At 34.5% G+C, this 27,836-nt stretch overlaps 1 protein-coding gene across 1 annotated transcript; it reads right to left on the bottom strand.

The window, feature by feature from the left end:
- Positions 1 to 17,169: 17,169 nt before the first annotated feature.
- On the bottom strand, positions 17,170 to 22,282 carry LOC18613299 (DNAse I-like superfamily protein). Its single transcript, XM_007050472.3, has 13 exons — positions 21,458 to 22,282; positions 21,270 to 21,357; positions 20,797 to 20,865; positions 20,549 to 20,636; positions 20,355 to 20,459; positions 19,626 to 20,253; positions 19,349 to 19,542; positions 19,096 to 19,204; positions 18,824 to 18,972; positions 18,364 to 18,665; positions 18,176 to 18,259; positions 17,714 to 17,786; positions 17,170 to 17,613 (listed from the first exon to the last, which is right to left on the bottom strand). Exons 1-10 carry the CDS (start codon positions 21,485 to 21,487, stop codon positions 18,440 to 18,442), a joined length of 1,686 nt encoding a protein of 561 aa, XP_007050534.2. The 5' UTR covers positions 21,488 to 22,282; the 3' UTR covers positions 17,170 to 17,613; positions 17,714 to 17,786; positions 18,176 to 18,259; positions 18,364 to 18,439.
- Between the last annotated feature and the right edge of the window lie 5,554 nt (positions 22,283 to 27,836).

Raw genomic sequence — 27,836 nt, 5'->3', positions numbered from 1 at the left:
TTGCCTAAACGAGATGTTAGCCTATTTCGGTCTTTTACCCGATAAATCGATATACGCGTCCGTTTAAACTCCAAATTAATTTTTTTCAATTTCTATACCTCAATTCCACCCAAATTGATTTAATGTTCCTCAGTGTGGTGCAAATTATCAGTCTCAGTAGCAAATTACGAAAATACCCCTAGTGGGTAAAAATTCGTATTTTTGCTCTGAAAATTCTCATTATTTTTTTGGGTTCATAATTCATCATTATTCATCATAATTTCTCAGATAAACATCAAGATCAGCAGCCAATATTCCCCTTAAAAATTCGGCATAATGGGTTTCAATGGGAGAAAATTATTTCTCTAGCTCATTTTTCCTATATTTCAATATAACCTAACTAAAATCACTTAATTCAATTAAAATCAACCCAAACTCAAGTTCAAAACTCATCCATGGAGGTTTGGCCAGCATGGGTGTCCATACCCACTTTCTAATTTTGCATGGAAATGAGAAAAAAATGCATGGCTAGTGAAAATCACAAGGAAAATCAATGAAATTTACCTTTTTAATGCTTGATTTCTTGATTTCTCTTGATTTTCCCAAATTTTTTCAGCTAGGGTTCTTATTTCTTTTGCCCCTTTTTCTCTCCTGGTTTGGACAGCTGAAGAAGATCAGAATTCTGGAATTTTGACATTTTTAAAGGCTAAAATAATATAATATTATTTTATTCTTTTTTTTTGTTTTATTAATTCCTTAAATTCTAGCCATCCGTTTATTTCCAAATTTTCACCATACACTTGTTCCATATATCCATAGCTTAGATAAAATTCTCAGACTTATCCAAAGTCTTGGTGGAGTCATTTTTGAAATTTACACTTTTACCCCCGTAAAAGTCAAAAATTACATTTTTATCCCAAAAACTGAAAAATTGCCCATAGGCATATTTTTCATCCCTTATACTCATACCATTCTCCAATTAGTCAAATTTGATCTAAATTCTCTCAAAATCTCAAATTTTGTCCGTGGATTGAAAAATTACGATTTTACCCCTACACTCCAAAAATCACTGGAATTAAACTTTTTCACTGCCAAACCCTCAAATTAAACTCCAATAAGTTTAATATAACCAATCTTAATCAAACGGGATTAAAAATTTTCGTATTCGTCCTCATGTGGTAAATTACCATTTTGCCCCTAGAGTACTTAAAGTCTGGATTAACTCTATATCGAACCTCAAACTCTGAATCCTCATTTTAAATCAACCCATGGGTTTTAGTTTTCTCAAATTCATCCTCGATTCTCTGTTTAAACTAGTTCAAGTTTTATTTGACTGAACCGTACCATTAGGGGTAATACAGTCATTTAACTTGTTTTCTGGGGCAATTCAATGTACAAACATGCTATCCAAAGCATGTGAATGATATATCACAGATAATTTAGGGTCGGGTGTTACAACTCTATTACTTATATGACATGCTATCAAAAGTGCTTTTTTCGAAAGATTAAAAGGAGCCTTTGCATGTAACAACATACTATTTACCATATCTACTAATGTTCCATTTTTTCTTACTACTAATCCATTATGTTAGGGTGCATAAAGAATTGTTCTTTGATGAATTATTCAATCCTCTTTACAAAATAGAGAAAACAAGTCTGAAAAATATTCTCCTCCTCTATCACTTCGAAGCATTTTAATCTTCTCTTCTTTTTTATTTTCAATAATAGTTTTAAATTCCTTGAATTTGTCAAATGCTTCATCTTTTGTTTTCATTAAATAAATATAAGTGAAGTGAAAATAATTATCAATGAACGTTATAAAATACTTTTTCCCTCCCCTTGTTATTAAACCATTCAGTTCACAAATATCAGAATGTACGAGTTCTAATAATTCTGATTTTCTTTCAACTTTTGGAAATGGTTTCTTAGTTATTTTTGCCTCAACACAAATTTTATATTTTTCAAAATTATCTTTTTGCCATGAAATATAACCATGCTTTGACATAAATTTTAAAGATTGAAAATTCAAATGACCTAGTCTAGCATGCCATAAATCAGAAGAATGCTCAACAGTATAAGCAAAAGAATTATTCATTTCATTGATACTAAGTTGAAATATTCCGTCACAGGAATATCCTTTTATGACAAATACAGTATTTTTTAATACTACAACCTTGTCGGATTCTAGCATAATTTTAAAACCATTCTTGCACAATAAATGTGCAGATATAAGATTTTTTCTAATTTTAGGAGCATGAAATATATTAATTAAAGTTATTTTCTGCCCTGAGTTAAATTTTAACTCAACCGTTCCTTTGCCAAGCACCTTAGCAGTATTATGGTTCCCCAATAGAATTTCTTCTAGTCTCTTGAGTTCTTCACAACTCTTGAGCTATTTTTTGTCATTGCAAACATGAATAGTAGCACCAGAATCTAACCACTATTTTTAATGTTTTGGTACAGCAACCATGTTTACTTTCATAACCATTCCAATATACACTTCAGTCACCATTGCAACAAGCATTTTGACATCACGTTCAACAAGGTTTACCTTATTTTTAAACCAGAAGCAACAATCTTGTTATCAAGATTTTCAAAATTTCTAAACTTGTAATCCTTGATAAAATGTCTTTTCTTTCCACAATGATAACACATTTAGGGATGTCAACGGGTAGGGAACCCATTAATTTCGAGGTACCCGAACCCTAACCCTATTAAAAATTAAATATCCTAACCCTATTAACTATCCAAATAATTTAAAAATTGCTACCCTAACCCTAACTGAAATACCCCATACTTTGATATAGTAATAAATAAAGTTGATCGAATACAAATTGAAGTCAATTAAAATGTTTAGAAGTGATAAAAGATGAAAAGAGTAGTTTAGGATAAAATATTTCGCAAGTGAGAAAATAATAATAAAATAATAATAATTTTATCGGAAGAGAATTTGTGAGATAAAAGGCGATTTGGAAGTCAAGTGAGGCATAATAAGGTATTTTGGGTACCAAGGAGACAAGATAAAATTTTTAGAATAAAATAATATTTTACAAATAAAATAATATTAAATTATTAATATTTAGCCGGATATCGAGATCAGTCAAGAAGAAGGATCATATGGTTGATCCAAGTGGGGGAGAAGATGACAAGCCCGACTTTATAAAAAACTATTTATCATGACATACATGTGATGGATAGTATGTTTGCATGCTAGGAAAGTTCCGAAAAATTTACAAAAGTCGGTATTGTACCTAGAGGTATAATAAAGTTGATTTAAGCCTCGAACTAGATCAAATAGAGAATTCACGATGAAATTAAGAATTTTAAAGTCCCAGAATGGTTTAATATGGTGATCCGGAGTTCGAGGATCAATTGGAGTCAAACCGAAATTTTCGCTATTTAGGGGCAAAATGGTCATTTACCACCTGGGGACAAAATAGAATTTTAGAAAAGATTTTTTTTGACCCCATTTGACTTATTGGAGTATAATTTGACTCATTGGAGTAAGATTTGAGGTTTAGAAGTGAAAAATTTTAATTTCGATATAATTTGGAGTAAAAGGGTAAAATGGTAATTTTACCACCCCAGGGGCAAAATTATAATTTTCCACCACCAGGACATTTTTCCAGCACATGGTCTTCCTTTATCCTCATTTTGACCATTGATTAATTGTGTGGTGGAGATAAAAAGGATTAAAATTTTTAAAGTTTTAAAAACGGGCCAATGACATGATGCCACGTGTCATGTCTTTATTAATTTATTATTTTCCTTTTTAAAAGGCACAAAATCAGCCCATCTTCCACCCCATGGCCGGCCAAACCAGCAAGAAGAGAGAGAAAACAAAAATAAAACCCTAGAGAGAGAAAATCAAAGAAAAAGTGTGAATTTTCAAGGAAATTAAGTGAAAAAATGTGAGATTTTTTCTATTAAGCTTGAGTTTTCTTATTCCCAAGCATTTCTCTTTATTTTCCATGATTAAATTACATGTTTTCATGATGAATTCAATTCTGAAAAAATGGGTTAGGAGAGAGAAACTTGTTAGATTAATTTGATTTTAAGTTATGTTAGTGTTTTAAGTTAGTTTAGCATATTTAGAAACAAAACAACAAGAAAAGAACTTATTTTCTCCCACAATCATTAATGGCCGAATTTACCATGTGTTGAGTGAGGGTAAATTTGATTTTCATTCTAGGAGAATTGGTTAAGAAATGATGAATTATGAGCCTAGAAAAATAATGGGAATTTTCGGAGTAAAAATACGATTTTTTACCCACTAGGGGTATTTTCGTAATTTGCTACCAAGACTGATAAATTGAATCTCATTCACAGTCATTGAGGTAATTTAGTTATGATTGGAGTATAGAAAGTGAGAAGAATTTATTTGGAGTTAAATTGGAGATAATAAGCCAAATTAGGTCAACATCGCATTTATGCGGTAGTCAGATAAGTTGTATATCCTATCATGCATATATACCAAGCCTGAATTGATTTTATAATGGTCAAGCATTGATGTGATGAATTATGTATTGTACATTGTGGATAGGTGGTGAGCAAAGTACATTGGTAAAAGTACAGAAATTGTGCTTGGAGACTAGGATTAGGAGTACATCGACTCCTAGAACTGTGAGTGAACTTATTATCGTCTTAATTATCTATAGTAGTTTTATACAATTGTGTGATTTTATGAAAAATGGGTTTAAATGGTAAATTGCTATGTTTTAAGAGAAATTGTAATTTTATGAAATGATTTTATAAATTTTCTGAAAAATCGAATATTGGTTTTGAAAATAGAGTAATTGGAGACTGCCTGCTTGTGTTGCAAATTTATGGTTTTGAATTGAATGGCTTATGATAATAAATGAGTATGAATGGCTAAACTGATTTTGGTGTTAGAATTATTTATACTGTGTATTCAGCCTTGAGAGGCTAGGTTGCGATAAATTACCATGTCATGCTAGAATGAATTTTATTGATTGGTGGATTATATATTAATTATTTACTGCAGAGGGGGTTCCGTGGATCAGCCTATTAGAGGGGCACGGTAAACTCCATTATATTGTTACCTCGAACGGAGAGGCGCGTAGGGTATCTCCTGGGGTAAAGCTTAGGGTTCACTTCACGCCAAACCACCACGTGAAGGGGAACTCAGCCAACGTCAAGGAACGGCTGTATTTTCTCAAACTAAAAATATATTTTAAGTGTATATAAAAATTTTAACAGCCTTGGCGGACTCGGTTAGATGCCCTGCGCAAGGTATCACCGAGTATGAGTTTTGGCACGAGCCAAAGTTTTAAGAAATTCATAAGCCAAGTTGATTACTCGATTTTTATGGATTGATTTTATTTGGTTGAAATGAGTTGAAAGGTAATGAAATTACAGTATGATGATTTATTTTAATTGTCTCCATTTACTCGACTTTAGATAGTTTAGATGGTATCTGTTTACTCACTGGGATTTTATAATCTCACCACCCTCATTTCCTCACATTTCAAGCTCGGGGAATACCATAGTTAGCTGACTTTGACAATGACCTTCATTTGGACTCGAATCGGTAAAAGCTGTAGGTTTCCAGCTTTCGATGCATTTTGGATAGAGGTGGGCCCACGTGTCACTGTGAAAGAAATTTTATGTTTTGGTTATTTGCTTTATAGTATATATGAATATAATTATCTTTTACGTTATAAGAATTATGTACCGATAGTTTTATGAAAATTATTTTACAAGAAAATAGTTTATTTTATTGAATATTTTTATTATATTCAAATGGTCAAATTTTCACTTCAAATGAACGTTTTAGATACTTAATTTTTTTTAATCATTAAATATATATTTTCGACTTACCTATTACATTTTTAGCAAGTTTCGAGATTTTTAACAAAAGTGACGAAAATGCCCCTGTGAGCCAAAAAAAATGTTATGTTATGATTTGGAAATGATTTGTAATCCTTTGTATTTTGATTATTTGATAACTATTGCTCACTGGGGAAGTGTGAAAGCTGATACGAGAGCCTTGTGAGGTTTCGATCGACATTCGGGGTGAAGAATGTTTGTCGAGGCTTCGCGGCGGTTGTCACGGGCTCGATGGGGAGTTCCGGGTCGTGACACTAACCCTAATACATTCCCACTACTCTATAATTACCCTAATCCGTTTAAATACCCGATTAAATAAAAAAATTATTAAAATCTTTTTCATGGATATCCAATTATCCAATTAACTTTTCTAATCTCAAAACTTTCTTTTAGATTTATGTGCTATAAGTTTATATAAATAAAGGTATATATGTTGTAATTAATAATTTTATGAATTATAATTTTTGCACTGTTAATACAAAATAAAAAATAAATATATTTATATTTAAAGTACATATATATACACACACGTATGCATAAAAAATATTTTAATATATAAAATAGTAATTATATTCCTTATAAATTAACAAAATATATAAACTATATATATTAAAAGACATTACAAGTTAATTAATAATAATGGTTTCATGAATTAATTTAATTAATTATAAGGATTTGTTCTTAATTTCATGAAATTAAAAAAAAACCATTTAGGTTTCAAAACTATTCTAATCTCAAAAGCTTTCTTTAAGTACATATATTATAAGTTTATATAAATAATGGTATATATATTATAATTTATAATTTTATAAGTCATAATTTTTGTAATGTTAACACAAAATAGAAAGTAAATATATTTATATTAAAAGTATATATATATATATATAATAGTAATTATATTCCTTTATAATATGATATAATATTCAAATTATTTAAACATAATTAACAATCTAATAATTTTTTTAATTTAAATATATTAATGTCATCATATTAATAATTAGAGTAACCATCCTTTTCATATATTTGTTAGTTTTTAACCAAAAAAATTGCTTGTAAAGTTGGTAAAAATTCTAATTTTTTAATTTAAGTATTAAAATAATAATAAAATATTTATAAATAGTAATCGGGTTCAGATAACAGGTACCCAAGGGGTAGTACCCGAACTCGATTTGGGTAGTGAAATCACTACCCGAACCTTATCCGAAACCGTTTATGGAGTACCCTAACCCGGTGTAACCAAGTCAAATACTCGCGGGTACCCTATAATAGGGTACCCGTTGACATCCCTAAACACATTTTATCACTTTTATATTTCTTGGATTTCTTGAAGTCAATTTTCTAGACTTTATTTCTTTTTGATTTTACAGAACCTTTTTGTTTTTCATTTTTAAAAGAATGAATTGTCACTTTCTTTAAGGTATTTTTTCAACCTTCAAGATACAATAAAGTCCTTAATACACTTATCAAAATTGTGAAATTAACAGTATAAGAACATTATTTATATAATAAACCAACGTATATGTCTTTCAATGAAAAGATCTATTTTTTTTTTCATAATATGACTTTTCAAATAGTTGTTTCTTTTCATAATATAACTCTTCAAATAGTTGTTTCCTTTCATAATACAACTATTCAATAGTTATATCTAATAACTTTTCAAAATTTATATTTTAATAAGAAAATTATTTATAATTCTTTAGTCACAACCTTTTATAATAAGTCCAATATTAACAAACTATCTAACACCTTCCTTTTTCATTTTTCAGTCTATCTTTTCATTTTGAGATGTCTCAAAATAAAGTCTTTTTTAATTTTTGACCAATTGATACTATTACCTTTTGAATATTTCAAATGAATTTTTATTTATTTATTTTTATTTGTTGACAATAATAAGTATATATATCAATATCATAAAAAAATTGAATTCATAATATGAAATACACAAAAAAAAATTCTTAATATACGTGAAAGTCAAAGATAAATAAAAGTAGTGTGTATTGATATAGTCATAAATTCTTGACTTTACTCCCTCCCATGCAAACGAGGCAAAAAAAGAGAAGTCTCCCCTTAGAGCTCGAGTTCGGGTGAAACATTTTGCTCACATTAGTGGGCCAAGAATGTTTTGTTCAGTTTGACGTAAATTGTAAGCAGAGGACCGTCTGAAATGGACCTCAAAGCCCAAATAAAAATTCATGGAGTATAATCCACGAGGCAGCCTCGTATTGCTAGTTTTTAACTCCATACCATATGTACTTGATGGATGACTTTGACTTCACTCTCACCAAGCTAGGCAATGCAATTACCTTAGCCCAGACTAGGCGCCCCGTCGGTTGCCTGATGACATATTCTGAAGATACCCTTTTCCTAGATGCTTCTAAAACCAAGAGTTATGGACATCGTGGAAAGGGCGGGTTGACTGTAAACAAAAAAATAAAACACAAAAGGGGCCAAACTACTGGCAGAAAGAAGTGTAACGTGAGTGATAGAGATCTGCACGTGGACATCCCATAAATATATAACCGAGCACGACACCAGGTATACGCCAACAATGATCTCACATTGCAGTCAGTTCCAGAGCGAAGATCGTTTTTTGGCCTCGTTGACTACAAAAAAAGAAAAACCCAACCACAGTCCCAACCGTCGTGTGTTTCCTCCGTTGTCCTGTTTGATATCTGATTACTTTGTCACTGATCACTGACACCGTGTTTAACAAGCAACAATCTTGCTTAATTAATATGACATCACCTCAATCTAATCAATGCTTAATTTGGTACACTGCACGCTTATTCAACGTAAAAGCCTTAATTTCACACTCCTTAAGTGTCATCCATATCGGTTCTATTCTGTTTGAAGGACCATGCCTTATCTTTCCTAGATACGGCCTTCTTTTTCTCTGAGAGGGGATCTGCTTAGCTACAGGCTTGGCGTTTCAGCTTTTGCTTTCTGCATGCAAGAATTTCACTTGTCTCAGTAATCTTAGGGAGCCAAAACTTTTGTCTCCACGCAACTCAGGCTACATTAAAGACTTTTGTCATGGTCAGGTATAGATGATGTATGGATTAAGAGGATTTCTGAAAAGGTGAATGTGTGTTTTTTGTTACTTTTGTTGTTTTTCAAATTCTCAAAGGAGGGATTGGAGCAATTGGGGGATGGAGGGGGTGAGCAAATTGGCGTCTCCCTAGGAGGCTAGGACAAACAAAAGACTGAGTCCCATGGTGTTGTGTTGCTTTCAAGCGTGAGGGGCAGTTTGTCAGGTCTCAGAAAACCACCCATGCAGTTCATTTTGGGTTCAATCTTTTTACGTAAAAATAACATTCCCACCTCCCCGAAATCTCAAAAGGGTAACTTACTTTCGAAATGGTGAATAAAGGTTGCATCACTTTATGTATGCTCTATCCTCAATGTAGCTTTTGCCATTGATTCTCGCGACCTATAGATTATGCAACATTTTTACAATAAAATTGAACAAAGTTGGTGTCTTAGAAATGGTGGCCCTATTTGTTAATCCAATATAGACTCATGTAGCCTACCATGGAACTACACTGAGATTAAATGCAAAGAGGTAAATTAAGAAACGTCCATTGGACTCATTTTGGCCCATTTTCTGCATATATATATAGTGAAAGCCAGTTCACTGAATTGGCAATTTCCCATGCACACATGCCCTGCAAGACTTCCAAGCACAGCATCAGCATGATTATTATGCACACCCCACATGCACCATCCGCCCATGTTCTTAGTTTCCTTGCCAAAAATGTTCAAATTGCATCATTCAAATATCGTAAATTCCCAAACCGTACGGTCTCAAAAGAATTCCCCTCCTCCCCACTCCTTCCCTCAGCAGGGCTCAGTATCCCAACCATGACGTCACGTGTCCATCACGTGTCAGGGGAAAACCCCTGCCAACTCAGAGATCTCAACAGCCTGCGTAAGCAACCGGTACGGGATGACTCAGAGGTGTGCTCTGCCTTTGCATTTGCTTTGTGTCCCTACGAGGCTGACGTCAGAGCCTTGGAGATGCATAAATATACAAAACCAATACTTGTTTTGAAACGTGGGTACCCACAAAGAGTGTCAGCTGTCAGGCTTTGGGAGGTGCCATCGGTTGGCCATGTCCAGCCAAACTTAAGATGTTGCATAATTTATCATTTTTACCTAAAAAAGAATACTTATGAGTTACTGACATAGGAGAAAATTTTTTAAGAAAAATGAAAAGAAGAAGAAGAAGAAGAAGAAAAAAATGACAAATTAATAACAATAAAATACTTTGCTGGGTCTCTTATCCCAAATGAAATTTAAAAAGAATTTGCTGAGAATGATCTGCAAATGGTGCTCTTTGTCTTTGCAGAATAATTGCCGAGATTTGGTCTCCTAACCAGGCAGCTTGAGTCAAGCGTTGCATGTGAATCCTTCTGAACAGATAAAAACAAGGTTAGATTATTTTATCCTTTTAATTTCTAAGTGTTAATCAAAGTCTTCGTCTGTTAACTGGAAGCACGATTAGGCTAACAAGAGATAAGTTTTAAGGAGCCGTCAAAACTCTTTCCAAGTGGCCCAATTGTGTCCAAGCCATGTTCAAGCTGGCTATACCGTCCAGATTTTTTTTTTTTTTAATTTAACATAGCCATCGTTTTCATTTTGGGAGGCAGAGTGGTGAATGAATCGGAAAAAGGGAAGCACTTAAGCATAAATTAAGGAAAATGATGAAGTGCTTATGCACCAAATCTTGGTGTTTTGTAGGGCTGCTTGAAGAATTGCAGATATTTTAGTAAAGTGGAAAGGAACCATTGGAAATTTGGAACAACTGGGTCTGTTCTTTGGCTATATTATCAAAAAAATTGATAGAAGATTTGTATTCCAAAACCATCGATCTGTACTATGAGAAAGCTAGCAGACCAATGAGCAGTGATACCACCTAATCCAACGCTGCAACAGGCAATCATTGAAAGCACATTATTGGAAGTAACCCTAATGTTGGAAAAAAAGAAATGATGGTAGTCTCGTATATCCAAGCTGCTAAAGGCTATTGACACAGAAAGAGCTCTCCATGGCACTGACTTTCAGTTACTGCGCTGTGCCGTAGATAGCTACTAGGCGGAAGGCAACATTCAGGCATATACGGGGAAATAGATTCTTGGAATCTTTAACTTACGATATCTGTTTCAGATAAAACAATTCTGGCATAGAGAGGACCTTGGACAATCATACTAAAGTGTTCAATTTGCCTTGAGTGACCTTTTCTTCTAGCTTGTTCTTTATGCTTGAGAAGCAATTGAATTTATCAGTTTGGTCATATTTATGAAAAAGTTTTATGTGCTGGCAATAATATTAGAAATATACAAGTTCCGCTTTGGCTTTAGACCAATCAATGTCCTTTCCACTGAATCAAATCATTGTGGGAATTTACTCCAATCATGTTTATCATTAATATAGCAATCAAATCTTGGATGATTCGGATAAGTTAGTTCTTACCCAAACGAAAGCATGGATTATTACTTGTTAATGATATATATTTCTTTCTCAACGAATAGACAGATAAGTTAGGTGTACATTGCAGGCAAACAGTCTCATATATATCATTTCATAGATTGGTTTTGAAGTAGAAAGATTGATCAAGCTTTTCAAGAATGGGATGCTCCCAAACTTAGAAACTTTCTCCATGATTGTGATTTGTAAGTGCACAGGATACCTGAACTTCAACCTGCATATCACCAATTCACGGGACATTTCCATGGGCGCAAGAGATAAAAGTGAATAAGCAACGAAAAAATATCCAATGCCAGCTACTACTATATATATTCACTGTTTTAGGCAAGAGAAAAGAAAATTATGTACTAAAGAAGACCCACCAATGTAAAATCTCTGCAGTATTACCGGTGCCATGAGTAAAGAAGGTCATGGACAACGGTCAAATAGGTTTGGTGTTAGGTTGATTTTGGGAAGACGAGCCCTTCTTCTCTGGCCTCTTTTTTTTTTTTTTGGCTTCTCCACATCACACTTGTCTTGGATTGCTGCACATGTATGTTCTTTAAAGGCAGGTTGTTTGCTTCGTTAAACAGAAACCAAGGTGCCATGCATACCCCCGCCATCCCCATTCAGATTTTCTGTCCCCTTCTTTGCTGCTACCTTAACCAAAGTTAAAGATTCATTAATTAAATGAATCTGCTTTAATTTTGGACCAAAGGGGAGGAAAAAGCAGAATTGCCATTACTTGATCTATGTAAAATCTGATGGACTAAAGCTTTAGCAATACACAATTTGATCCAACATTATAAAGTGAAGATTACTTATTAATTTGATCAAGATGACAAGTTTAAACAAACTTGTTGGTATATATGGGGTTTAGATAGCATTTAAAAAATGGATAAAATTGATTTTAATATGAACTTTTCAATAAATGTTATTTTTAAGATTTATTTTATCCCTATCATTTGATATGCAGAACGAGAATTATTCAAATAAACTTAGGAATACAATGAAGTGAACGTCTAAATTCATCTTTACACTTTACAAGAGTAGACTACTGGATACATACAAGGATTTATAAAGTTGTTCAACCTTAGAGTTTACTTTTTGCAGCAAGTACATTATAAAAAATTTAAATTCCTTTGATAGATAATGAGAACTCAAATGTTTATATTTATTTATATTTATTTGTAGAAAATATAAATTTGTATTGCTTTTTGATTTTTTTGCTCTTCTTTTATTTGTTTTTGGTATGTCAAAATCGTTGGCAGTAAGTTTTTTATATAAGTTTGCAAGTGTCTCTTGTCAAGAGCACAACCTAAGACACTTTTTTGTTTTAAAGATATTTTTACATTTTACAATATACGATCTTTGAATGAAAGATATTATTTTAATAATCATCTTATGAAAGGATAATTATTCATTTCATAAAATATAATATTTAAACTCTAATATGAAAAAATTACTTTTCATATCCAAACTTTTGAATTGGGTTGTTTTTCTACTTGTTTCATAACTTTTGAATTTAGAGATATTTTTGCAACATGTTACTTTACTAAAAGATATAACTATTTACATGATAAGGCCACCTACAGTCCAATAATCACATTTTGTGACATAACTTTTTAATTAAAATAATTTTTTATATAAAGAAATAACTCTTTTATTTTAAAAATACACCAACAACAAAAATAATTAAAAAAATGTAAGCCATGAAATAACATTGATTTCGTTATGAGAAAACTAGCAGCCAATTTCCACCAAATCTGGTTCTTAGTTATTCAATACTTTACATCAACTTATCTTATCAACTCTAGCGGCAACCAATTTTAAATGTAACACAATATATAAATGGTTCAATGTTTCCTCCTATGAAACAGGTGGAACCAGCTTGCACGAAACGCGATTTCAGATCTAATGAAATCGCTCATTGGTTAGGCTACAAAAAAGTTGTATATTAGCATCCAAACACAAGCAAAAACCATAATCAAAAGGTAGTAACAGAGCATTGAAATTAACTTAATTCCTTGAAAATGTCGGTATCAAACGAATCTCATTGTCATTATACGGCTAATTAAGACCCACAAAACTTGTTAAACCCCGATCAGGGTAGAAACAGAATATGAAGTAATCGTGAATTCATGATCATAAAATCCGGGTGGTATGAAAACAAATTTTAGGTTTGACATGGAATTAATTAAAATGATTATTTCCATTTGTAACATATACCAGTATATATCCTTTCCTTGGACTATCTTCTGAGCTTTGTGCTCCGAAGAACCATGTTCCTTTGGACCAAAATAGAGGGGAGCAAAGTAGTCAAGTCTGGTCGGTGATAGTGAGTACCAAAGAGGAAACTTCTCCCGTTGAAAATAATAATAAAAAAGTGACAAGAAATATATACATACTAATACATATTAAAAGTCATTCAAATCAAAACATAACCTAGTAGTGACACATTTTCTTGCTGGAAATGAAGGACCAAACCATACTAAAATAAGAAAAAGGAAGGTTAAGCACGGCATGGGAGAATTCCGGGGTCCCATGCTTGCCACATGTCATGTCTGTCTGGACCGAAGGCTTTATGGATTCTCTTTCAACCTGTAAATGTCTAAATATTTGTCGTTTTAAATCTTAGTCATTGGATCACACAGAAAAAGAAGCCCCCGCCATTGCATTGCTTGTGCCTGCACTCACACAACAAACCCCCTTAACCTACTATTCCCATGGATTTGTGCATCCAAATCAGATTTCTTGTGTTTTTTTTTTTTTTCCTTTTCAATAATTTCCAATTTAGGAGTGTTTGAATCACAGTTTGACAGTGATGACTCCTAAATGTTGTCGATTTCATATGATTCAACACTTATGCCTTTATATATATATATATCACCCAAGTGCAAGCTGGAATTCCCCATTTGAAAGCAACCAATGGTACAACTAATCCATTGTATATATATATATAAGATCACAATCCTGGTCTGAAAATCTAAATCCTAAGATTCTGGACAAGAAAAGGCTTTTTCCTAAAATTTTTCTACTCAAAGCTAGGGCCCCCTCCATGTTTTTCTTTTACACCCAATCCAAAATGGGTCCTCCTTATCAACCTTGTAAATTATTTGTGGAGGGAAGTCTTCGTTTAGACTATTCCTGTTTCCTAATCGGCCTAGCAAGCATATTTAAGGCCATCAGGCGTCGGCCATCAATTTTTTTATTTATTATTATCTTTATTGCAAATCCGTTGAAGTCCAACTGATTACAGATCTTGCAAAGTTTTGAACAACTTTTAAGAGTGACGACGAGTCCCATCAAGTTGAAAGGCGTTGTAGCTATAGTTGCATGCACTTTCTTAAGCCATTGCTTCACTTACCAAATTTCGCCAATATCGTGCCATCCACATTATTTCCTTGTGATTGATGCTATTTATACCGCTTTTGTGAGCTAACCTTATACAACGTGGACAGCACTCAAGTGGAATACCATAATCAAGGACTAGCAAAGGATGATACTCATATTAGAAACCTTATGAAAACCAAAAGAATGGAAAATAAAAAAAATATTTCAGCTTCAAATTAGGGACTTCAATAGGTGCCATATAATCAAGTACTCTATTAATCAATCAGATTAAATAAGATTAAAATACCTTATAATCGAATTTAGATAAGATTCGAGTAGTAAAATTATTATCTATCACAAATTTGAATAAAGTTCAAATAGTGGCCTTAGGCTACCCACTATATCAACTCAATTATAAATAGTGATTTTTAATATTAAATTTTATTATATATATTAATTTTTTATAATTAGTGTAACACTTACTAAACTTCATTAATTATTATGAGTATAATTTTAAAGTTTAATTTTTTTATGAACTAAATTTAATTAATTTATTTAATTTTTATCAATAATATACATAAAATTTAATTTTAAATTTATTGTAATTGAGTATTTAACTGTTACAAATATTTAACGAATAGTGTTTAAAATATTTCGATATGAATAGTAATTATAAAATTTAATCAAATATTTATAAAATTCAACTACCTTATCAAATAATCGAGTTGGTGTTATAATACTAAAAAAAACGGAATACTCCTATACGATGACATCCCAACATGAAATGTTGAGAAATGATGAAAATCCTTACATTATCACAACAAATTATCTATTTAGTTTTCAATGTAATAAAAAGTGCTTGAAGCATGCCTCACTAACATGCATATTGGAAATCCACCTATTTCGTAACTTCCTTCTTTCTTTCGGAATTGGTACGGATGTATCAATGGCTTTGATTTGCATTTATACATAAATGCGACGCATTGGAGAGAAACTCTTCATGAAGATGGCACGTGGCAGAACTTTGTTAGGCATGGGGTAAAGCGTTTTTCTCATTATAACCCACTTTAATTGGTCCCATCCCATGAAATGAAATCAAAAAACAAACCTTTTACTGTTTTCTGTCCGTACAGAAAACAGAACTCTCCCGTATTTCCTCACGCTCCATTGCATAACGCGACTGGAACACGACCAAAGCCAGCTTCTAGAGTGGAATCCACGCGCACTCATTGAGGTTACTAAAAACTAGAACAGATAAGGCACTGTGGGCTCAGAAAACCAGCGAGAGAGTGACATATCTTCGGGACAAATGCCGTTGCCTTGCGCGCGCGTTGTTTTCAGTTCGGTTTTTTTTTTTTTTCTTTTTGTTTTAAACTTTTTTAACTGGCTTTGGTTAAAAATTCCTCTCCGTTTTCTAACCTTTTGATGTAACATATGCTGTTGATTTGTTGCAGTCCCGCAGTCTTAAGGGTATCTCATACTCTGCCATCAATGGCAAAATTTCACAGTGCGATTCGTTGTGTTTATTTATTTATACACAAACAACAATGCAGCCGATTTTGGCCGCAGTAAAATTGGGGACGATGAAAAGAAATAAGAGTAGTCAAATCGAATTTCTATGGGCACGCTAGAAACTGCAACAGTAATACTAAAATTTTTACTAAGTAGAAAATGCAGCTCTTGATGATGAATCTTGCTTCTTTTTAGGGAAAAGAATGTTCTATTCATTACCTCTCCTCTTTGTTCATGTAAACTAGTTTCAATAAAGAAGAGAGAATGTAAAATGTGATTACTTAATCGAATTCAGTTGATGAGATAAAATCTTTAACCAGTTATGACTTGTGATTGGTAGTAGGAGGGACGAGAGTTGGACATTGATGTCTTTTCCTTACAGTGGTGCAACCATCACTAACAGGAAAGGAAAACATAAATACGACATAGCTTAAAAAAGCTAAATGCATAAACTGCATAGGGGAAAGGAATTATTACACCTTTAGTTTCATAAATTTGTTGCTTCTGACGGTTCCCAAAGGGTTGGTTGGTCCATAAGTCACACCCAACCCTGCAGAAAAATAATTGGCAGTAAGCAAGTAGAGCTACCCATGGCAGAGCATGCAGCAGCACATTGCTTCAACTTTGCTCCTAACTAAAATTTGCATTGACAGTTGAGCAAGGCTTCAATGCTTGCTGATGATGCTTCACCTTTTTGTTTGACAATAGCTGAAGCAAGAACTTTCCCTTCTTTTTTTTTTTTTTTTTGTATTTTTCTTGAAGGAAGTAGGTTTCAGGCTTTATTGGGATTCAATGTCTTCCAAACAGATATCACTAGATGATTGCCTTTTGGAAAAGGCATGCTCTCAAGAATTAGAATAAATAAATTCATTAAAACAGTTAACCCGTCCTCCATTAGTCACTACTTTCTTTCCTTTTCTTTTGCTTTCAGAGAAGTAAATAAGATAACGGTAGAGATAATAAACCAAGCTAGGCAGTTTCTCTTTATCAGTAAAATGATTAGCAGCAACAGAAAAAGCAAGGTTCACATAAATCAAAACTTCTTCTCTTTTATCCACTAGTAATGAGTATCCATCACATCTCCAGGCTTTTATCTTCCAAGACTAGTACAAAAGGAAATGACAATTGATTCCATTATCTCTCTCCTTGGTTTTTTCTTTCAATAAAAAAAGAAGAGAAAAGAACAACAAATAATCTTCCTGCCCTATTTTACAAAAGGGATTCTGATTGAGGCAAAAAATCTCATGTGGAGAGAGCTGGTGAAGCAATCCATTATTGTCCTGTAAATTTCTAAAAAATGTTGTCGAATTCAGACATGAACAAACTATCAACTTGTCCTGCAAATAATTGTTAAGATCATGGATGCCTTGTTGAAGCTGGATTTTTCAATATGGCAGTTAGGAATTTGGGGTGAGGCAATAGTATGCCGCAAAATTGTGGAGTTAGGAATTGTTGACAATGTACAATTTGTACCTGGTGCAACAGGGAAAAAGTCATGTAGAGAATTAGATAAATGAATTTAGGATAGGAAATTACAGCCAAACTATCAAAAGGAAGAAAGTGGAGGACCAACCTTTCTTTTGGACTGTAGGCAACAGAATGTCTTTATCGCCTCCACAATGCGGTTTCCATGGGGCAGTGCCCATCTGTATAATGGGGACCAATCAACAGATAAGAATAAGAACGAGCAAGAGATTTTCTCAAGTTAAAAAAATACTTTAACAGGGAAAGAAGACGTGATTTACAGCAACACTTTCAGAAATTATTCCAAGTACACCTTCCATTCTCTACAGGGAGGGTAAGACTTGACTAGAAAACCTTTTTTTTAAGCAAAAAAGGTCGAGATATCAATACATGGTAGGAAGAACAGTTGAAAGGTATAGGTACATTACAAAAAATCCACCAAAGAAGTCTACATCATGACATTAATAATACATATACTCCTACTATTCTTCCTACTAACAAGACAAATTAGGACCGAGTTAACTTTTCTCTTTATTTCCATTTTGGGCATACATGAAATGAGTAAAATTACCTGACAGATTGTGGAGAGAAAGCAGGGTTGGAATTCCTGAGGAAATTGCACTTTATTCATGAAACCTTCTATGTATAAGATATCCTGTTAACAAGCCAAGGGAACTAGCTTTAATTGTAAGGTTCGCAGGAATAAATTAGCAACAGCAAAAGGATTTAGTGTTTAATTCTCTTGTATAGACAAATTACCTTATACATCAGTGTACTTAATCCTGTTTTATTTTCCTCAAGTGTAGCACAAAATATGAATTGTTCACAGATTCTCTCAAAAGAAACTGAGTTCAGTATATCCATGTGAGTGTGGCAACAGCTCTTCAACCTCAATCCTGGCACTGGAACAACTCATGCTTTTCCTGATTCGACCACGGTTAATAGACTCGACCTCTGCTGCAAATATACTATAAACAGGCCTATGATCTGAGAACTTTGACTCCCCGCGAACATAAGATAACTGATGGAGGCCTCTTCCATACCATAGTATACGATCACACCTTCACAAATTTGAGCTCGCTTACTTGCTTGTATTACCAAATCAATAGTTTTTTATAAAAGCAAAATCATGTGACACTTTCTTCTCATAGACATAAATTCCATAATTCTAATTTTCCCAATTACTTAAAAAAAAATACTAGGTAAATAGGGAGATTACCATGCAGGAGTTCTTCGCTTCTCCTTTGGGTGCCTATCCTCCCCAGCATATCTGTCTGAATTATTCGAATACTTGTATGTAGGAGGGAAATAAATCTTTCCTTCACTCCATCCCTCAAAAACACGGCCTCGCCTCTGCTCTATGCAAAGCTGGAAACCATCAATCTTTCAGATTGAGCAGTTCTCATAGGACTTAAGAGAAGCACAGAGCTCCTTGAAAAATGAACATCAAAATAAATATATAGAATCAATTAAGAAAGGATAAGAACATGCCTGGTCATTCTCTAAAAGTGCCTTCCAATTGCGCATCTCAACCAGAGCCTTTGCAGAACGATATGACAGAGCAATCCGATAATTCAAATCCCCAAGCCAAATAATACGACTGTGCCAAGATATTCAAAACTTAGAATTTTATGCCAAAGGCTAAGACTAAAATTCTAACAAGGCAGGAATTTCTGGGAAATTAATGTGGTATCTTAATCTGACAAGCATTAACGGAGTCAAAATTTGACATATGAATGCTTACTCATGCTCTAGAATCGTTTGGGGAGAATTCTCATCTCCCATACCATGAACCCTGGGAAACCTTGTTTTTCTGAGGATCTCCATAACATCAGAGTTTCTTCGCAGCTCATCACCCTCCTTTTGCCCAGAGGTTAAATGACTACAGACGAAGCAAAAGCTTGTTTGATGCAAAGACATGCTAATTGAAATGGAACCCTGGAAAACCCAAGAAATGAGTATGACACCTCACTGCTAGTTCAACTCTCAAATCAGAGAAAGTTTCATAAGCAAAAATGTACCTTGTTTCCAAGATAACCCATCAATCCTCTGCCAACACAAGATACTTTCATATTGCGAACATCATCTCTAAGATCACTCTTCACCCATACTGTTAGAAATATCCCAACCATTTGCTTGCTGGCAACCAAACAGTACCTTGAATGCCCCATTTGTCTATTGCTTTCCTCCATGGCAAAAGATCCACCATAGGACATTGGAGAATATTGCGAATACTGAGTGTTACCTGGTGAATCCCCAGGTCCAGTCTCGTCATCAGAGGAACCCCATCTGAAATTAGGGTCATAATCACTTGGTCTATGCCCAAAGATAACACGATCACAGACACTGAAGCGGCGATCAAGCCGGGGTTGTGGCATTACCATGTCATTATCCATTCTCATGCTCCGACTCAAGGATTGAAATGATCGGCGGTGAAAGAAAGATGAAGCTTTCTGCCTTGTTGATCCTTCAAAGTCTGCATCCAGTTCTACAAGCGGATCAGGGATTGGTGAAGGTGTGAGGCAACCACCACTGGTGCCAGGAAGACTATTCAAAGTCTTCCTAATGAGAGCTAGCCATTTCCTGGCCGGTCCATTGTCTTCAGTGCCCAAAACATTACCAGCATTTAAAGGAACAATTTCTTGAAACCTAAAATGCCAAAGGGATCCAAGAAGCTTCTGTCAATATCATAAAATTTTATTGTTTAAAAGATTTCAGATGTAGAAGAAATCTGAATTAGTTTGGCATACCCAAGTACATAAATGTCAGCTGGAGGAGAGGTATGAAGCCAATCTTCAAGATTCAAATAACTAGGAGGAGATTTTCCGGCCACATTCCAAGTAGCTACAAAAATCCTGCGCCCATATGGAAACAAAAAACGCACTGAAAACCAAATCCTATTCACAACTCAACACCAGAAAGCAATTAAGAAGGCAACACATACCTATAACTATGCACATCTGTAACTTGCGAACCATCAAGGTCAATCTTGCTTCGTCGAACTCGATCAGAATACCTCTTGCTCAATCTCTCTAGCATCCAAGTAACAAGTTAGAAGTTTGTGGAGAAGAAAATAGAACAGATTGAGGCAATATTAAAACTTTAATATTGGTTTAATTAAAATTCTGGAGAGGTGAGATAAGAGAGAGATGTGGTCCAAAGCAATCACTATGGTGGTGTCTGATTCCGAACCTGTTTTACTTTTCTTGATAGTGCATGCCTCCCTCTCTGAGAAGTTGTGCCTCCAATCTTCATCAACACCTGAAAAAGAAAAACCATAAAGTTGTTAAAGCTGATGCTCTCTCTCCTCTCTATCAGCAGTGCATCAATTTCACATATTCAAACACCATAAAAAACAAACAATATGGATTTCAGAAAGAGGAAGAAAACAAAGACCAGATCTTGAGCTGCGAATGGCAAGTATCAAACTCCTCACAAAAATTAAAAACCAAAACACATTTTTGTATAAAACAAAGAGTAAAAACATAGAAGTAGAATAATGCAAGTGTCCAGGGTCCAGAAGAATCTAAAATCAAGACAGTTTTCACTTTCAAAAAAAATATCCTTTCGTTGTTCTTGGTATATAAAGGTTAAAGATTCCAAATCCAAGAACAAAATTCATGCAAGAAAACAGAATTAAATGATTTAAAAACCAATCAAATCACCTTGATAATCAACATCATCAGCATGAAAGTCGTCAGCTTTGCTCTTGATATTGAACCACTTCTTGACCAACGTCTTGGGCCATGAAAGCTTCATCGGGAAAATACAATTAACATAATCAGCAATTTCATATTTTACATAGAATGACACAAGAATCAAATGAGCTTTTCTGGCTTGTCTCAGAAATAACCTTGCTCTTCTTGGAGTTCCCATCTCTCATTGTTTCACAGTTTTCATATAGCCTATCCAGATTTGAAAGCGATAATTATGATTTTGTGAAGTTGCTTCTTTTGGCTCAACTATCACTTGATATTCTAAGATGTTTTTGCCTTTGATAAAATGTAAATAAAGACAAATAGAAAAATACAAGAAACAATCTTGAAAACACGGCTTTTCAGGGAGAGGAAGTTCGAGTTCTGTGCGGAAAATAATGGGAGAAAAGTGGGGTAATTTTGAATGATAGCTGATAGCAGAGGCGGAAGAGTTGGGTAGTCCTCTGTTCCCTCAGGTAATGAAGAGAAAATAGGCGAGGGAACAAAGGAAGTTCCAGTTTTTAATCTGCATTACTATTTTATTTTTAACAAAGTGAAAACCAAAAATACCCAGTTGGGCATTTCGTTTTCTTATTTGGTCTTTCACTTATAACTCTTTTCTGCTGGAAGTCTAGGAGAGAAACAGAGGAAAAAGAAAGGAAGAGAAAAAGAACAGAAACAGAAAAGAAAAACTGAAGGAGAATTGAAACGGAAACGAACAGAGAGGGACAACAACTGAAGCGTGGAAGTAAGACTAAGAGATTCTGAGGTTAGAACAAGACAATGTAGGACACATAAAAGAGAGAAAGAAAGAAAGAGAAAGACTGTTTTTTTTTTCCTTTGAGTTGGCTCTCTATTGAAACAAAAACCTCGTTCAGGGTACAGGGCAAAGTATCGAATTTGAAGAGAATAAAGTGCAAGAGAGCTTGGGTTCCTCTCTTCCCTCTCTCTCTCTCTCTCTTTCTCTTCTATTTAATGGAGCCTTTTTTACCCCAAAATCCAAGGCCTACCCAAAAACAAAACAAAGATTGAGGGCAAATGAGCAATGGAGGTATCAGCCACCCACCCACCCACATCCAACCCCTGCCCGGGTCTCTTAATTTTTATTTTAATCAGTTCATTTTAACGATTTGTGGTTAGCACTATTTGTTTACCCTCTCTTTCTCTCTTTCCATGTAAACTGTTTGTCCCTGCCCACGGTCAGCAAAGTTAGGCTTAAGCTTAATCTAATCTCCCAAAAGCTGTAACCAGTCCTCCATTTGGTCTCCCCTAAGGGCAAAAAAAGAGGTTAAAGAAGCAATAAATAGATAAGAAAGTGCACTATGTAAGCATGGAGACTCTGCTTCCCTGACTTCTCCTATTTGAATAATCTGTTTGTTAAAGAAGATACCAGAAAAATGCTATATACGTTGGCTTACAATGTCTTAAAATCAAAATTTTATTTCAACACTTAATCCGAATATACTAATTTGACCAACGTATTACTCCACATTAAGTAAAATTTGAGTTATCAATTATACTTGGGAAATATGGAGCATATGGGACGTTGAAAGAGGGAGGCTTTTGTGAGAGTCAAGACTGTTGCTGAAGCGTGGGTTTTTGGGCTTTCAGACATCTCTGTATCTACCCATCATAGGTGTATAGTATAGTATAGTATAGTATAGTATAGGGGGTTTGATAGAGGGAATTTTTGTGCCAAGGAAGGCTGCATCTCCAATGTGTGCAAAATGTTGGGTGTTTATAACTTTAGAAGCATTGAATCTCCTCAAAACCTTCATCGTTGTTGCTTTTTAGTAGTCAATGGGTTAAGCCTGCTATCCAATTTGGGGGCTCTTTTGACTCAATCTAGACTTGTGTCCATGAGAAACAAAGCAGTTTGGTGCTAATTTTTTAGCTACTTGGTAATTTTCATGTGCCATGAAAGTATAAACTCAATGTTTCTAGCATAGATTAATGGGAATTTTGGGTGCTTGGAAAGAGCTCCCTATAAACTTTTTGGTTTAATTGAGAATAGGATCTTGTCAGGCCATTAAAGGGTCCCTAAGACCTAATTCAACTTGCCCGATGACACGCGATCTCCTAGGGTCCTGTGTATCTATGTATTAACACTGTTGTACTAGTACTACTAGTTTAGAATGCCAAGGATTAAACAGAGTAAAACTTCTTGGTTTAAGCTTCGGCGAGCATGATTTCTTTAATTGACTAATCTTAAAACACATGCTACATGTGGGAGACTGTGTCCGGTTCCTTAAGCAAAGCCTTAATTTTCCATTTTTCAAGGGCTCTTAACAGTCACTGGGTGTGTTAACTTTATGTGTTAAACTAGTGAGGCAGTATATATTAAAGTAATGATGTTGACGGCAAAACAATCCAAAGGAACCCTACCCCCTTGCTTCTTCCCAAATGGGGAATCCCTAACAAACACCATTCAAATCCACTAATCTAAGCTACATAGTGAAGCTTCCACCAGCGCATTGTTGTAGCCATTTGGTCCCAATTATAAGTTGTCGAAAATTTGTCCAAGTCATGGCTCTCTCGACGTGGCACCCAATTAGCATTGCTGGATAGGAGCCAGATAGTGTAATCAGCTTTTCATTTTATTCATGATTGCCATCTAACCAAAGCAGCGACTATCATCCATTTGTGCAGATTTGTCCTTTTGAAGACCCTCAGAAACTAATAAACACCAAGCTTTGGGAACAATAATGTTCAAAGCAGACATAAAAATAGCTTACTGAAAGCTATTGGAGTTTCTGGACACTGGCCGGTCCAATGAGGTTCCTTTATCAACTTTGAATAGAAAAGCCTAGAGGCCTACATACAAGTTAATCCTGATAAAAAAAGAAAAACGAAATAGTATTATAAATTTTCAATCAATAGATAGTTACAAACAATGCCTAAATTTGGGTTTTTTTTTCTTTTTAAAACTGTAAATCAAATTGTAGTTACGTGGTGTACTATGATATATGGGAATACCTAAATATTAAAGGGTTAATAAATTAAGAAGGAAACAGGGAAAGGACAATATTTGGGTAATAGTTGGTTAAAGTGTCTACAAAGAGCAAAAATGAGTTAGACACTCCCAGTAACTGTAGAAACTTAAAATCATAAATATGACAGGTGCAACTGTGCAAGCTCTCCATGGCATATATCCCCACAATAGTACAGTTGATGTAACAGGGAAAGAGGTGTATCGAAAATTAAAGAGCAATGGGCCCTATTGGTAAATGCTTGCTCATCTAAAATTCTAAAGGGTAAGAGAAGGAATCTCTTGCAACTTTTAAGATCTTTCATGTTTTGTTTTTCTTTACCCAAGTGAGAGGCACCCATTTTATGAGAATGAGATCTACTAGGACTCCATGGATCTGGATTTAACAATGACATACATGTTGGGATTTATGGTTCCCCCATATCTTTCTCGCATGCCTTTCTACCTCATCCTTTGCCAGGGTTGCCCAGTGGAATTTGGTGCTGTTTCTGTCAGATTATTGGAAAAATTTTTGGATTTTAAAGGTCCAGCATTTGTTACAAACTAATGATTTAATTGATTGGATTTATATTATGGCAAAACAAGCCAGAATCTCATCAATTCTTTAAAGAAGAAACCATTTCTTTTTTAACAGGACACAAGGCTAGTAACTTGGAGCAGCCCTTTCAACCATAAATTTTCAAACCGACCAGTCACATGAGGCTGCAATCACAATCATTAAAGCAATACGAAAACATTTGTTTAACCACACCATTAGACACGATTGTCCTGCAAATGGAAACCCTTTTAATTTTAATCCTGTTTGTAATCGAAAGCAATCGTCCCCAGAAAGGAAAAGAAAATTGCCATTGTTCAAATTAAATAGTAACGAGGCAGTCAAAGGGATGATTTTTAATTTTGTACTTTGGGCAAAGTATCTTCTCTTGTAGAGAGACTTGGATCTTTTCATCGTCATCATCATCTTCTTCTTCTTCTTCTTCTTCTTTTCCGTTTCTTTAGCTTTTAAGAAATGGCCAAAGTCTCTTAAACCACCTCTCTTTTATGCCACACGGTTTTCGTAACCAACCGTTTTTATTACGATGGCCAATTTGCTCGACCTTTTACATCTTTAAAGGGTTGAGCTTTTCTTCTTGTCATTTTCTTTTTACTATCTGCCGAAAGAAATCGTATCTCCAAAGCATCCTTCCTTTCTTTTTATTTTCCATGTACTTGAATACTGGGTGATGATGTTAGCTTCTGATGTAGACTCACTGTCTTTGATTTTCCGCCGAGCATTTCATACATCTTGATACCTAGAGTTAATACTACCAGCAGTTTAGATTGTTACAAACGTAAATTGAAATAGTTTTATAAATATATATATATCATTTTAGTTTTATTATTCATTTTACTTGCTTAGTTTCGATATTATAGCATCGTCCATGAATGAGAAAAATGTAGTCATCAAACGGCACAAGAGTATTGGTATGGGAGCCCAGTCCGTGCGATTTATGGCGGGGCCCCCTTCTTAGAAAGTAGAAACATTAACATAAGCTAAGGGCAGTGAACCGTCCAGTAATATTAATGCCACTTCCTCTTGAATACCATTTAAATTAAATAATATTACTTCAATTTCTGATGCATCCACATTGAGAATACAAGGGTCAGATGTCTAGAGTGCCAGAACAAGCGAGCAAAGAAGAGGCAAAAAAAAAAAAAAAAATTGGAGACGTTTTCAGTCGAAGTTACGAAAATAATGCAAAGGTTTTTCGTACAAGTATGATACCCTCGAAGGAAAAAGAAAAAAATTGGCATGTTTCATATTTGATGTGAAGCTTTTCACTCCAGGGTTAAAAAACAAGGAAGAGTGGCTTCACCCAATTCTTTGGGCCTCATCTACCTTCATTGACCTTATAGGCAAGGAGATCTTGTCACTGTCTTTGTTGCCCCCCTTTTCCATTTCTCTAGCCTTCCCCAACCCTGAATTTGATGTTGCCCATCAAATCACGAGGGCCTACCTCCAGTTTCATCAATTGTGAGCCATGCTCCCTCTATCTGGCCTCCTTGTAAGCTTATTCCAAGTTTTTATATCATACATTTCTGCACGTTATTTTCACAGGCCTGTCTTCTCTTCTTTTTGTCCCTTTTTCCAATTTAAAAGTGAATGAACGGTTCATGAGGATGAGCTCTTGAAAGGGTCTTCAGCTTAGATAAATTTCCAACAGGTCGCTATCTTGCTGGGGCGGTTTCACCTACCTTGCCATATTGAATATGGACGATATCTTGACTATCTCCTCTTACATTATTTGCCCTTTTTTCGTTTCCCTCTTCCTCCAAGCGGTCATTGGAGTGTGCAATGCCGACATATCTACTCCATCTTCAAGCCTAAACTGTGATGTGATGAGAGAATTGGGGTGAGATCGGTGCGGCCCGAGTTCATTCCTGTTGAACTTCTGTCACCAACATCGTTATCAAGAAATCAAGATTTCATTGCATGACCTGCTAAAGAATCAAAATGCTTCTTAAAATAATCAAAAGTTTTAATAGACCTTAACTCCACAAAAACAAATGAAATCTGGTCAATACACTCGGCTGGATGGACGGATGTCTTTTTCCCTATTTAATGGGGTTCTTATATATAGGTGTCACTTCAAATTTGTTGCTGGCAATATATATAAAATTTTGCTAAATTTGGCCATCTGGCAACCTCTTTGACTTTTGGTGCATCAAGCACTATTAGAAAGACTGGTGTTTAACCTTTTAAACAAAGTTTGTAAATCAAGTTAAGAAGAACATGATGCTGCAGGAAGAGAAAACCCTGCTCAGTGCTGATAAAATAAGTTGTAGCAAATAGCTCATCAATATAGACGCCTGAGTGAAACCTGAGGTGGATATGGCAGTAAAAACTCAAAGTAGCAGTATTTCCTAAGCAACCCCATATCAAGAATTAAAGATCAATGGCACTGAAAAGAAATAACATAAAATTAATGACTATTAGTATCACATTGCTTTCATGGCTAACTGATCCTCACATGTTCAAGATAAAAGTTCTGCTCTAAAATAGTTACTCTTAGTTGCCCTGGTAACTCCATTATTACTGAGCAGCAACAAAGTGAAACATCATTCTACCAGCCAATAACCATTTATAACTCGAATTGACTTACGATTTTCCACTACAAAGTCTTATTTCAACTTTAACCAAATGGATGCCACTGTAAGTATTCAGCAAAAGAAACCAGTGCTTGCCTATAAATGTTAAAAACTTTGGACTAGCAATTGAAGATTTTCTTGTCCTTAATTTGTCGTGGCTTCCCCACACAAGAATTCGTTTTTTTCTGTCAACATCATTAACTAACATGCAGTAACATGTTATTATTTTTATGCTTCTGCAATACCTAACAACTAACTACTCAAGAAATCAATCCATTTTTGTGTAAGGATTTTCAAGTTGTTCACAAAAGGCACTAACAAATGGTTGGTTAAAGAGGAATTGAATACTTCACCTTTTATCTCTGCACTAATTACAGGCCAAAACGCAGCAGAATGGATGTTAAGATGTTGCTTTCGGC

Source organism: Theobroma cacao, chromosome 1 (genome assembly GCF_053813885.1).
Source record: "Theobroma cacao isolate CCN51 chromosome 1, ASM5381388v1, whole genome shotgun sequence".
Classification (NCBI taxonomy): domain Eukaryota; kingdom Viridiplantae; phylum Streptophyta; class Magnoliopsida; order Malvales; family Malvaceae; genus Theobroma; species Theobroma cacao.
Note: the sequence above shows the minus strand (reverse complement) of the source record. Positions and strands in the feature narration are given on the sequence as shown.